This window comes from Vigna unguiculata, chromosome 4 (assembly GCF_004118075.2).
Source record: "Vigna unguiculata cultivar IT97K-499-35 chromosome 4, ASM411807v1, whole genome shotgun sequence".
Lineage (NCBI taxonomy): Eukaryota > Viridiplantae > Streptophyta > Magnoliopsida > Fabales > Fabaceae > Vigna > Vigna unguiculata.
In genome coordinates this window covers 36,250,699-36,265,422 of record NC_040282.1, presented here as the reverse complement: position 1 = coordinate 36,265,422, position 14,724 = coordinate 36,250,699, and the positions used below count along the sequence as shown (strand labels likewise).

Here is a 14,724-nt window from a genome sequence, read left to right as displayed (position 1 = left end):
ATATTCATCTTGCTTATAAAAACGACGAATAGAAGTTTGAGTTTTGTGAATAAAAAATGTGATTAAAAGAGATTTTACTTAAAAAGTAGTGAATTTGGTTTTTGATTGAAAATAAATATCGATAAAGGTTATGAATATTTTATACTAATAATATAATTGCATAAAAACTAGTTTAGAAAAAATAAAAGGAAGATGTAATATTTTATTAATTTTTTTAAACAACAATTAACTAATTTTGTTGATGTGAGAACTTAGAAAATAAATTTACAGAAGTAGTTAATTTTGTAAAAAGAGAATACTGTAATATTTTAATGATAAAAGGATTAAGTTACATAAAAAATTTGTAATAGCTGAAATTTATTTTATATAAAATTAACTATCTCTCTAAAAATTAATTTTCTAAAGTTCTTTGTGTTTTTTTAAGTTTTTGATCTTCTTATTTATATGTTTGATGATCAGAGACGGTCTCTGTGGTTAGAGTTACGAGAATAACATACCAGTTTCTCCTTTTGAGCAAATTAATATTTTTTTCCTTTCTTTTTTAATCTAATTTATCTTTCTCTTTACATGTAAATTTTGCCTTATTGCATGTAATCTTAGAATTATTAATATAAATCTTTACTTATTAGTGATCATGATGACATGACCTTATCAATTGATATTTATTTTTATATTTTAATTTAGCTTCAATGACCTATGTCGTATCTTCAAATAATCACTGTTTGATTTCTTGTTGCCAACAAGAATGAATGCCAATTCAATCCAACATTCTGTCACTAATTTTTAATTGATATTGTGTTATCCCAAAAGCAGTACAAATATTTATTTAATTTTACCACATGCTCAAATAAATCCCTCTAAAATCAATGTACGTACTGAGAACTTGAACAACATTAAAACCTAACCACTCGGTCAAATTTTAATCATAGATTAATTAAGGGTCTTCTGTTTCTTCTACGTCTTTATACTAATAATATTTTTTTCCCATGCTCTTAGCTTTTGTGCAGTATAGCTCATGCATTATGAAGGTATTTTAGCATTTTATAAAGATAAGAAATCCTTTTACACTTAACTAAATTATTATCCCTTACGACCCAATTTCGATATTTCTAAAAAAACACACACACACATCAACTTAAAAAAGAAAAGTCAAAGTTCTTGCTTGCGAAAGCTCCAACTAACACCAGTCACTGCACTCTTGCTTGCGAAAGCTCCAACTAACACCAGTCACTGCACTTGGACTTCTTTGCCTTAATGTAGTATAATCTAAACAACTAATTTTTCAAAGAACACGTCACTTTCCAAGCGGAATCTCAAATTTCTTTCATGTCCTCATTTAAAATATATTTAATAGTAATAATCTTATCACTTTTCAGCCTTTTTCATATATTTTCTTTACCACAAACGTTATAAAATATCATACTAAAGTGACGTTGATATATATATATATATAACCTCTAAAATAATATCGTACTAAAAGCAAGTTGTATGACAGTCAATACCGCCACTTACTAATAATTTAAAAATGCAGAAATAACACACATGCAGATAGTCAAGTATCGTTTAGTAATTTTTATTTTATGTCATCATGATCTTCCTTTGAACTTGGTCAGCAATGACATGGAACTATATTGGTCGGTGTGAACTGTTGGTTGCTTTGCCAATATGTGACTTTTCTTGCATTATATATTAAGGTAGAGAAAAGTGACGATTATTTACTAAAGAAGTGCAATTTGTTTTAAATTTTATCAAAAAATTAATTCAAAATATTTAAAAGGATCCTCACTTAAATATTCGTAATCTTATAGAAACTTGCGAAGAAGAAAAAAATTATAGAAAAAGAGATGTGTGAAACGTATACTATATATATAATTTTGATGAAAGACAAATAAGAATAGAAGTCAAACCAATTCAAATGAATCATTAATCTTTGGAATATTGTAGAAAGGAAATTCAAGATATTGTTAAACCTAAACCCTCTACACCTGTTCCTTTACAGTATCACAATACTTCAGTAAAACTAAAAGATTTCATTACCCAAACAAGCATTTTACGAAAAGAATCAATTTCAATACTCACTGTAGAAAAATCTTGGGATAGAAATACCCCATAGCAATCTTCTATATATTAGGTTATTGCTTCCTGCACTTCCAGGATTACTAACAGTACTCCAAAATATTAATATAATACTCAAACATTTTGACTCATTGTACCACACTACACTACTGGCACCACTTTCATCACCGTCACCATCGCAAAACGAAGAGACTCTGTATAGAAAAAAAAAAGACAGCAAGTATAGAAAAAAAGTTGTACCAACAAGTTTTTTCAAGAATGTATTTGATATGTTTCAAAAAGCTCTATCTAGTATATATTCAATGTAAAAGTTATTTCAAAATATATTTCATACATTTCGAAAATTTTGTTACAGGAGTCACATTCTAGAAATTTCGTTTCAGAAATTTTGTTTCAAAAATTTTGTTCCAAAACTTTCGAAAACTTGTTGCGGAAAGTTTCTAGAACCCCAAAGTAAATGATGAGAACTGACTATACTATATTTAGACAACAAAAATAAGTCAATTGATCATCACTTTATACAAACTATTTCTTGATATAAAACTTCCTGTGGCCATGACCAACAGAACTTTATTAAACGGGGTGGAGAAAATCTTTTGAAAGGACACCCTATTATAAACTTAGAAATAGATCATTGTGACAAATTTGTGGATTAACATCAAAGTGAAACTTACTTATAATCACAAACATGTACCACATCAAAGGTTTTCTTCAAGTCATAATAGTAGATGGTCAACGTGATCATTGACCTTATCATCTCCTCCACCAGAAGGGTGTTCTAGCTCCCTGTGAAGGAGGTGGCGTAAGGATATCAAGCATTGTCTCCTTCTCTTTCGGGGTCAATGAAACACCTCTAACAAGGTCCAGAGCCATGATATGGACATTAGTCTTTTGTTTATGCTTCTTGTAAGCCCATCCTCCTGCAGCTGCAGCAGCAATTAGGACCTATTTGAAAGAACATATTTTCGGAATCAGCAAAATTTAAACTACACTAAAGTAAAAAGCAAACACAAGTCCTTTCAGCCCTCCAGAGAAAAACTTTACAGGTGATAACCACAAAGCTGCTGTCTGCATATCAAACTTGGGCGTATAGAGTACAGTCTCTCCAAATTCGTCCTCAAGCTTTTTGTAGATTTCCTTGTCACTCTTTCCAGCCCCAATTTCATCACGAATTAACTGAGAAACAATACAAGTGCTTAAGGTTTGTTTGATAGAAACAAGTAGCAAACATGGCTGTTTTTTCATTTTAAACAAATTCTGAGCAGAAATGGAACAAAAGCAGACATAAAACTAGACAAGAAACTTCAAAATCTTAAAACATATGTTCTACAAACATAGGAAAATCAGTTATTTCACACGCCCGAAATTCCATCACAAGCCTAGCATATTTTGTTTTATTCTTTTGTAGCTTTATCAAGACAAAAATTCAGATTAATGACAATGAAGGGTACAGAAAACAAAAGACTTAATTCAAAGTAAATGAAGTTTTACGAATCGTGTATCCAATTAAATCAGAAAGGGGAAGTTTCGTTTTCTTTTTTCTTTTCCTCCTGTAGGTTGCAAGAATGAAAATTGGCAGGCATTTAATTGACAGAAAGCCAAAATAAGTCTCAAAGAAGATAAACTATACAAATAAACAAGAAAGCACCATGCATTACTCCACAAAAGTTGAACTGTTACCACAAGGGAAAGCTGATTAAAAAGTAATGCATTCAAATGATACATTAATATTTGATAAATCATTCTAGAATTTACATAAAAAAAGAATTTGCGTGTTCAATGTTAATTTTTAAGTCGCAAACATAAAACAACAATCTGATATTAGACTCCACCCTTATGCACCAATGCATCTCAGTCCCTTCTCCTAATTATTTCAGGTTTACAAGCTATTTGATGTTCCAAACAAGTAGTTGAATGAAACACAAAATAAACACACTAACAGAATCATGTTTCAATTGGCACTACTGAACTAATTAATAAGTAACGACACCCATATCAGAAAGTAAAAGTGCATAGAAAAGCACCTTCCTGAGCAAAATGGCAATGTCTGCTTGAGAATCCTCAATGGACTGACTCCCACACTCCGTGCACCTCACATTGTGACTAATGTTTCTAGCCCGAGCATCAACTATCATTGCCTTCTTCACTGCATCATCCTCACTCGCCATTCCAACCTACCCAAACAAATACCATTAAAACATTCAAAGGAAAAAAAATAGGACTTTGTATGCTGCGCTGGAGAGAAAGTAAAGAAACTTCTGTTTCAGCCACACATTTCACCAAACAGCTGCAAGGCAAAAGAACCAGGACAAGAACACAACAAAACGAAACCAAAAAAGAATCACGATCCTTAACTCTAGCACGTAATGATCATGACATGGTCTTTATTCCCGCTCATCACCGCCGCACGATTGCTTCTCATCCAAATCCAAAGAGACTACTACTGGATATTGCTCATTGTTATTCGCAAAGAAACCTACGCCGGAGGTGACATTAAAGCCACCACCGTTATCCTCGGATTCAACTCCAGAATTTCATTCTCAGCATCAAATCAAGTAAAATTTGAACCGATATTTTGATTTTTGAGTAAGATTTTTGTTATTTAAATTGAAAATCTGCGTTCTGGAATGTACAGAGTAATAATAACTACATCTGGAATTGACTGGATTGATTTCTATATGTGATAATGATTCTAAAACAGAGAACAAACCTAGTTGATAGTTCATGTAAATGCTATTATTTTATCTCTTTGCATTTTCTATTATTTTTATTTTTATTATTCGATCATCGTGTTTGTCGGGAGTAACAGAACATACAAATAAAAGAAACATAAACCCAAAACCGTAATAAGAAGAGCAGAAAATTACAATGTCATTCACCACGAAACTCATAAACGAAGCATGCTACAGCAACAAAAAGAGGTAATCAGGCAACAAACCTCCTTTCTCCAGATTCACTCTGGCTTCTCTTTTCTCTAGGCTTCTACGACTTTCTCTTTCTCTCTTTACCCTCTCTTCTCTCTCTGTCTCTAAAATAACCCGAATTCATCCCTAAACTACACTTAGGCTACGAACCTGAGTTGAAATTTGTGATTGTCAAAGGACAAAAAGTGGACAGTATAGACATTGAAGGGGCTGCTGCCTATAGAGAAGGGAGTGAAAGGAAAAAAAAAAGAACAGTTTTAATTAATTATTATTTTTAAAATAATTAATTTTTTTTTAAAATTTGTAATGTTCTAATCTTTAAAATTTTAATTTTATAATTTTTTTTCAATAACTTTTTTCTTTTTTTTAATTTTAATTTTTCTATACCATTATTATTATTTATATATTTAACTTTTATTATCTCTTTTCTTTTAAAAGAAACTATTTAAATCTCTACTTTAATTTTAAAGCATGAAAAATTTAAATGATCCGGATAAAATTGAGTGTTGAGAGTGGTGATACATGAATAGAGGTCAATTTTAGTAAAAATTATGCTTGAACCTAATTTATCAAACAATTCATCTATGGTGAGATGAGAAGACAATTATGGATAGCGACTGCGTTTAGGGCTATGTAGTCTACACAAAATCATCAATTTTCTTCTTGTTTTTTTTGTACTAATATTATTGAGACCGAAAAGGGGCTAGTGCAAGATTTGATGAAACCTTCCTAGAGCATTTCATAAATCGATTTGGAAATGATGCCATTTTAATAGTGAGGATAACCATATGGTTTGACATTGATAAGAGGGGTGTTAGGAAATAAGGGTATGTGATGATCGCAGTGGGGGTAGATCATGGGGTGTTTGAAATTTTCTTAGTGTTCTAGGAGGACGAACCAGATTGGAAATGGGAGTAAATACAAGGGTGGTGAAGGGGTTTGTAAGCTCATATCTAAAGAAGGGATGGTGTGAGGGTTGTTCAATAAATAGTAGGTTAATGGGAGCAATGGAGTGATTAGATAGAAATTGACAAAATTGGTGATAGCTGGTTGGGGTAGGGGAGGTGGTTGGAGTGGCATGGACAGTAAATTGTTGGTTATGGTGAGTGAAAGTTATCGTAGGATGGAAAAATCTGCTTTTGTGGTTCTTAAGGTGTGGAACCATTTGATGCCTAAAACAACATATACACCTTCAATAGGTAAGAGAGGGAAGGGGATGCTAAAGATGGAGGCTTAGTGGGATATATATATATATATATATATATATATATATATCCACTAAAGGACAAATTCCTTGAAGTGAATAAAGGTATTGTTCCATTCCATGACTGAAAAAAAAAAAACATGGGTTGGTTAAATGGGTAGGTGGAGCTGGTGTGCATTTTGGGGTTGTAGGATGTTGTGAAAGACACACCTAGATTGTTAGAAAGAGTTCTTTGAGTTTCTTGAATTGAGGTTTGGGAGGCATTAAGGAAACAATGAAAACACCAATGTTAGGGTTTTGCAATAACTATACTAAGATAAGAGTAAAAGGGAAACTTGGTATAGCAAAATAGTTCTGTTTTATTCTAACAAGTAATCACCCTGAATAGGGTATCCACTTGTCTTGTGATTCTGTTTATTGAAATGGACCATGTTGTATCACTCACTGTAAAAAAATTTGATGAACAAATGAGAGTTTGTGATCCTAGTTTCTGGATTTCGATCAAAGCATTAGATTATGCGATGCGTTTTGGATTCATCAACTAATCGATATCATAGAAAATTATGGACTCAATTAAGTCCATATTAATCAAAGGCGGACCATTGTTGTTGTTATACAAGGGAGCCACGACTTTCTCAAAATTTTTAATTTATATATATATATATATATATATATATATATATATATATTTTAAATTATATTTATATACTATTTATAAGTTTAATAAAGTTTTTTATCGTCTTGTCCATTTTATTTATATTTATTTATATATATTTATTGCTTAAAAAATAAAATAAAAAACAACTTTGGCAAAAAAATGAGTAGAGTTTTGTCTTTGATCATAAGATTCTTTTACAGTACGTCATCAAAAAAGTATAAGAGTAGAAAGAAAGGTAAAAAGATAGATAGGGAAACAAATATTGAAAAAACATAAAGATTAAAAAACACATTATCACAATATCTCTTATGAATCAATGTTAGTATCTATTATTATTTATATATTTATGATTCTTCTATTACGACATTTCTCTCAAATTAGTATAACCCTAAATTATGAAATTTAACAATTTTATGTTTTTCGTTGCATATGGTAAAATATGTAAAATTTTATGGATGTATCATAGGCTTCTTTACGAATTCCATAGTAAAGTTTTTTTTTATCATCTCGTCCATTTTATTTATATATATATATATATATATATATATATATATATATATATATGTGTGTGTGTATATCTTAGGAGCTTTAATAACACCCACCCAATGACCCTCATCATTCACTAGTGCAAATATGAGTTTTAACATCAGGATTTAACATCATCTTTTAATAAAACGATGTAAAATATAAGACGGTGGCATAATTGTAATATTTTAATTCTATATTACATCGGTTAAATTAATAACCGATTTAACATCTATGTTAATAGGTTCTTTCCTTCCCGCTTGTTATTGTAGGCTCATTTTTCCCATTTCTCAATTTCTTTTTCCATCTTCGTTCCATTTTGAGTTCCAAAGCACAAACCAATCCTTTACCCTTCCTTAAAAAGGAGCCATTGTCCGTGTGCTCGAGAAGACCACCGCTACTCATGCTCAAGGAGACCATCCATCTTCTATCGTTGTTTGCTTGCGTTGCGCTCAATTGCTGCTTCCGCTGCCGCTACTATTGCCGCTGTCATGCGTCGGTACTGTTGCAGCTTGCCCTCGAGGAGACCAACGTTCATGCGTCAATGCTTCCGTTGCCCAAGGTTTAGGGTTCCGATCGCACTGTTCTGCGTCGCTGTGGTTGTTGTGCGTTGGTGCCCCTATTGTGCGTTGTTTCCGCTATTGCGTGTCGCTGCCTTGGGTTTAGGGTTCCGATCTCAATATTTTGCACCATTGTCGCTACTGTGAGTCGCATGTCACTACCTTTGCTGCTGTTGTGCACCGCTGCCTTATATTGTTGTTGTGCGGCCCTGTGATGTTGTTACCCTTACCCTATGTGTTGCTGCTGCACCGTTTCAGTTCCTCAACCTTTCTTTGATTTTATCAAAACAATTTTATTTTTTTATTGAATGTTTAGTGTGATTTTCCATTAGAAATGTAAATAGTTGTAAAATTTCTCTGTTTATTCTGAAATTATTAGTTCTCATATTAATGGAAGAAGCTATTTTCCTTCTTCTTTGTCTCATCAGCTCTAGTTTTTTTTAGAAGATTTAAAGTATTGATTTTTCTTGTATCTGCAATAGCAAAATTCAGATTTTTAGAAACTGAATATTGGAATAGATGAAATGGTACGTAGGGATGAAATGTTAGAAGATAATATTACACCGGTTATAAATGCAACCGATGTAAAGAAAATTATTTTCTACATCGTTAAAATTAACATCGGTTAAATCACCGATATAAAAAGTAGAAAATAACCGATGTAATATAAGTATTTTGTACTAGTGATTCTCCCACCAAGTTCCTCCAAGAGGAAATTTCGCCCAACGAGTACTTTACTCGCTTAGTATCTAATTCCTTTGAGCTTTTTGGATTTTATGAAAATATTTTCGTTCAACGAGAAAATTGACTTGCTTATCAACCAAGTAGTGGAGTGAAAGTCTAAGAAAATTTCCCAATGAGGTCATACCCTCGTCTAGCGACCTAACCATCTACCCTTTAATTTTTTAGAAAATATTTTAACTCAACGACATTACCAATTGTCGGGCGACCCAAACACTTGGTAGTCAAATTCGCTAAGCTTGCACAAGTTAATCGTCTTGAGTTCTCTCGAATCTCATTTTCAAATTTTTTATCACTAGGTGGTGACTGATCCAAATCTTCATAAAAAATTTAACATTTGTTTTTTACTTTGCAAATTTAGAATTCTTTCAGGTTTGTGTTAATTGTTGCATATTGACATTCATTTTTACTTTAATAAATACACATGACTAAAATCAAATATGTATTCAATTATCTTAATTATTAATGAAGTTTAAACAAAACTAATAAAATTAAATTTTGTATTAATATTGTAATTTTTTTTCTTATTTTTATGGTACTCAATAAATATATCAATACTTGTTATACTTAATCAACTATTTATTCAAAAAAATAATAATTAAGAAACTGTGATACTATGATAAAATTATTTATGTAATAATTTGATTATATTTTTAATTAATGTATAATCTCTAACTTTTAATTTGCAGTTCCTAGAATCAAGAAAGAGTCAAAGTGAAAAAATAAAGAAAATAAATAAATTTTAAGCAATTTTAGGCAGAACTGACATCGGTGCAGCAGGGCGGTAAAGTTGAGGCTTGAGCCTACTAGCAAATCTATTGCAGAAGGAAATCTCAAACAATGAACCTGATGCTAAGCCATGATGATCCCTTCTTTAGGAAGTTATCTCAGGAACTACAACACCGAAGTATGAGGCTTGATCCATGTAGGAAACTCACCTAGGGAGGAAATTATACAACTGGAGCCACAAGTGCACTACTGACACTACCTTGGATAATTTATAAAAATAGAGTTGCACCTTTGTTTAGAGAGACTTTTTGTGAGGGTTCTTTTGAGAGACTTCTATAGAGTTTTTGTAGACACTTTTCCTTGTACTTAGTAAACATTATTTGAGGGTAAAAGAAGAGACAATTCTTCCATATGTTGTAATGTTCTCATCTAGTATGAGGAGCTAAATATCTTTAATTGTTGAAGCAAAGATGTAACCCCTTTGGAACTCTCTTGCACTACAAGAAAATATCTCATTAACAACTAATTTTAGTGACCAAAAGTTGTTAATCACTATAATGACCAATTTATATATCAAATTACAAAATAAAAAACTATTGGTTACTAAAATAGTTATTATTATGAATAAAAAATTATAATTGATCTCTAAATTGATTTTTAAAATTTAGCTATCAAAAGAAATTGGTCACTAAACATTAGCTATCAAGGTTTTTCTTACTAAAGGAATTGATTTCTAAATTAGTCTTTAATTAATTATTGACTAATTTAGCGACTAATTATAATTTTTTTATTCATAATAGTAACTATTTTAGTAACCAATATTTTTTATTTTGCATATCAGTATCTAAATTGGTCATTATAATAACTAACAACTTTTGGTCACTAAAACTGGTTGTTAATGAGACATTTTCTTGTAATGTTGTATTGTCTGCTTTGGAGCGTGGAACTCAATCCCGGTTTTGTTTTAAAAGGCGTCTCAAGAGATGAAGGGAGGAAGTAGTATTTAATATGAACTTGACATCAACTTCTAAGTGATGTGAGAATTATTGGGTGTATGGGAAGACATTCAAAGAAAATTCCTAAAACATGTTTGATTATATCTTTATAAATAAAATGTGCATCAATACAAAAAATGAAAAAGGTGGCGAATCTAACTTTAACACGTCTTTTAAATTTTGAAATCATCCCTTGAATATGTTTTTAATCCAATTTTAACACTTTAGATACATACTATTTTTCACATCAAATATGTTTTCATACTTTTCATGCAACCCAAACACTCTTTTATTCAACTCAAACCGTTATACTTTGTGTTTTTTACCAAAACCTTGTGGTATTCCATCCCCAAATTTATTGTTTTTAAGTGATTATGCTTCCAATCATTGACAAGTCTTTGGTTTCTTTTTTTAGGTTTAGGGTTTAGGGTTTAGGGTTTAGGGTTCTAACAATCAATCATATTATTGATTCTAACAATCAATCATAAACAATATCTCATACTGATAATCATGCTGTAAAAAGTAAACGGAAGCGTACCTGAATTGGCCCATAACGATAATATTAGAGAGCACTAATGATACAGTGATCTTCCTCCTGTAGAGCACCTTTATTTCCCTTTGATTTTCTTTCTTGATGGGAATAGGGAGAAAGGAACAGGAAGAGGAGTACGTTATGTCTCTATGTGTGCTCTCAGAAGGGGACCACGACCATTTATAAACTGAATTACTTAAGTTTTAGTATTTCTAATTTGGCCAATCATCAAATTAGAAATTACTAACTGGTTTCTACACAATATTTATTTTCATGACATATGTCTTTAGCCAAATCTTTAATTTAGTCAGATCACTTTATTATTTGAATTTATAAATAATGGTCCTAACCCATTTAATTGTGTGTCATATATATGCATGACCCAAAATTACTAACATCATTCTTATATAGTAATCAATTTTCTTATTCCTTAATAACAAATAATATATAGATATTGAGATGTTAACATAATTTGAGATGTCAACATTTAAAGTAGTGTCTAGTACGAATAGAGATGTCAAAGTGGGTAGGATACATGTAATAGTTCTCCTGTATCTTATTCACTGGATAAATATTCATCCATACGGGTACGAGTATTTATTATGTGAATACCCACATATTTTTTTAATATTTACGGATATCCAAGGGTACCTGTATATATTTTCAATAAAATAAAATAAAATATTCAACAATATATTTTAATCGTAAATTTAAATAAAATACAATACATAACATTCATAAATTTCAAACAAAGTTTAAATAATCCATTTAAATAGTGTTGAATGACCATTTATAAAGAAATGAAGATTTTTTTAAAACTAATTGATCAAAAATAACTCATTCAAGATCAATATTTTAATATTTTAATTATATTTTTTTAATTTAAATTATAATATAGCAGGTACGGTATCCATAACGGATATCTACAAATAAAAATACTAGATACACGTACCTACTTTGTCAACATGCAAATATATAAAATATATGTATCCGTTACCCGTACGTATATATCTGTTGTATTCATTTCCTATTCACTAAAAATTTTATTCGAATTCTTTTAACCTACCAGAATATGAACTTATTTGGATTTGTAAATCGAGCACTCCTGTAAGCAAGTTAATACATATATCTAGCTTTTCTAAGTTGTGAATGTAAGCATAAACGCATAATATGATCCTAATAATCAATCATAAACAATATCCACAATATCCCATACTGATAATCTTGTTGTAAAAAGTAAACGGAAGCGTACCTGAATTGGCCATAATGATAATATTAGAGAGCACTAATGATACAATGATCTTCCTCCTGTAGAGCACCTTTATTTTCCTTTGGTTTTCTCTCTTGATGGAGATAGGGAGAAAAGAATATGACTCTGTGTATGCTCTCAGAAGGGAACCAAGACCATTTATAAACTGAATTACTTAAGTTTTAGTATTTCTAATTTGGCTCCTCGTCAAATTAGAAATTACTAAGTGGTTTTTATACAATATTTATTTTTATGACATATGTCTTTAGCTAAATCTTTAATTTAGTCAGATCACTTTATTATTTGACTTTATAAATAATGACCCTAACACATTTAATTATGTATCATATATATATATATATATATATATATATATATATATATATATATATATATATATGATACATAACTACTAAGAGTGAAGCATCAAAGAAGTTATCTTTTAAGTATTATTGTACTTTGGATTTATTTGAAAAGCGAAGAATACTATAATGATATTTGGTTTACCAATGAGTAACTGACTTTTCAAAGTCTTTTTGTTTTGTTTTGTTTTGGAGAAGTGGTGTGCAAGGGACCACCTCACAATACAATTTCCACGTTTACTGTCACGTGATTATGCTTCCAGGCTTTTTACAAGTCTTTTCCAACTCTTTTTGTTTCTTTCGTGGAATGTCATATAAATGCATTTCATGAAAATTTCCGCGTAGGGGAAGGGATTGCTCAAGTCTTTTCCTTTTTTTTTTATTTACTTATATGGTCTATCTAAATAAAATCATGTTCACGTAAAATAGCATAGTATTAAAAATCATATGAAGTTGAATCTCAATAACAACCGAAAAAAATATATATTAAATTTTATTATCTTTAGAGAGTTCTGTATCTTTTTATTAAGATTTTTATGTTATTTGTAAATTGTTTTTCAACATTACAGTAAAAAATTATATCTAAAACATAGTTCAGACATTACAGTAAGAAAATATCTAAAACTTAAGTGACAATCGTTCATTATTTAAGACTCGGTAAATTACAGAAATAAAGTTTGAAGAAGTCAAGATAAAAATTCCTAGAATTGAATTAGCTTTTAAACATTATAAAAGTTTATGATAAATTCTAGCTTTTGATTCTGGCTTTTATTAAAGACTACCCTACCGCCTTTTAACACAAAACTTTGGCTCAATAGTTATAATTATTTTTTATGTCTTCATGTGAGATTTTCGATTAATATTTTGATTCTTAAGAATATCTTTATCAACTATAAGTGAATTTTATAATGAGTTTTCTACCACAAGACATACTTTGTCCTGTTCATTTATTTCAAGGAGAGTGATATTTTGATAATTTTTTATTATAACTTAAAAGTGATTTTAGAATATAGAATAATAAGAAAATTGAAAAAATAAAAAGTTACGTAGCCACCTCAACTAAAATTATAAGAAATTCAACACCAAGACAAATTGAACTCTGATATCATTGTTAAAAATTTTGTGGAATATAGATGACCCAATTTTCAAAGTCTTCTTCATTTTGTTCGACCATACAACTGCCACATTTATTGTTTGACGTGATGATTGGTCGAGTCTTCTTCTCCAATTTTTGTTTACTTACATGAAACTATTCTCCAATTTTTGTTTATACTATTTATACATAAAATAGTATAAACATAATAAAAATCATATGAAACTGAATCTCAACAATTGACAAAAATTATAATATTAGATTTTCTTATCTTTTTAATGATTTGTGTAATTCACTTTCATTAATTAAGTTTTGGAAGTTATCTTAATTTGTTTTTCAACATTACACTCAAAAATCATATCTAAAACTTAGTTCAAACATTACACTAGAAAATTACCTAAAACTTAAGTCATAATCCGTAACTATAAATATATATATATATATATATATATATATATATATATATATATTGTTTTTTTTTTATTTTAGATACTTTAAAAGACTGGAATAAATTTTGAAGTTAAGATACAAATTCCTAGGTAGTTTGTATTAGCTTTTAAACAGGATAAAAATAAAATTGATAGAGCTAATATAATTTTTTATATCATTTATACACTAAAAAGACTTTAAAAATAGAATAGAAATATATACGCAAATATAAATATTCATATTTACATGGTTCAAATATAAAAAGTAATGAAAGAACAGGAAAACAATAACTATGGTAAAAAGTTTGGTTGATAATAATAACACTTAAGCAAAAGTAATTAATATAGCAAAATTGTAAAATATGAAATAGAAATAATAATTGTTTAGCTCTGGAAAAGTTGTAAAGGTGTTGCTAAATAACTTTTGTAATTTTAAAAGGATAGAACTCTTTTTGGCAAGTATGAATTCAAGAAAAGAATGGCAGCCGCAGTAGTTTTGAGTTTGGTGATTTATGAACAATGGATGCATTGAATGTTATATATATGTGGTTATGGAGAGTGCTTAAGTCATCAATACCAATCCAGTTTGAATACTCACTACTGCATTTTATTCGTCACTTTTCCTTTCTCATGATAACACCCACCACG

General features: G+C 29.9%; 1 protein-coding gene across 1 annotated transcript; it reads right to left on the bottom strand.

The window, feature by feature from the left end:
* Positions 1-2,626: 2,626 nt before the first annotated feature.
* LOC114181353 (cytochrome c-type biogenesis CcmH-like mitochondrial protein) lies at positions 2,627-5,232 on the bottom strand. Its single transcript, XM_028067779.1, has 4 exons — positions 5,015-5,232; positions 4,101-4,250; positions 3,121-3,252; positions 2,627-3,021 (listed from the first exon to the last, which is right to left on the bottom strand). The coding sequence occupies exons 2-4, from the start codon at positions 4,242-4,244 to the stop codon at positions 2,830-2,832; spliced, it is 468 nt and encodes a 155-aa protein (XP_027923580.1). The 5' UTR covers positions 4,245-4,250; positions 5,015-5,232; the 3' UTR covers positions 2,627-2,829.
* Between the last annotated feature and the right edge of the window lie 9,492 nt (positions 5,233-14,724).

Bases quoted from the DNA above. Each gene is read 5' to 3' on its own strand.
- LOC114181353 (XM_028067779.1), bottom strand. From the start codon at position 4,244: ATGGCGAGTGAGGATGATGCAGTGAAGAAGGCAATGATAGTTGATGCT. The intron at 3,253-4,100 runs GTGCTTTTCTAT...ATTGTTTCTCAG, and splicing joins TTGCCATTTTGCTCAGGAAG to TTAATTCGTGATGAAATTGG. The intron at 3,022-3,120 runs GTAAAGTTTTTC...TCTTTCAAATAG, and splicing joins CAGCTTTGTGGTTATCACCT to GTCCTAATTGCTGCTGCAGC.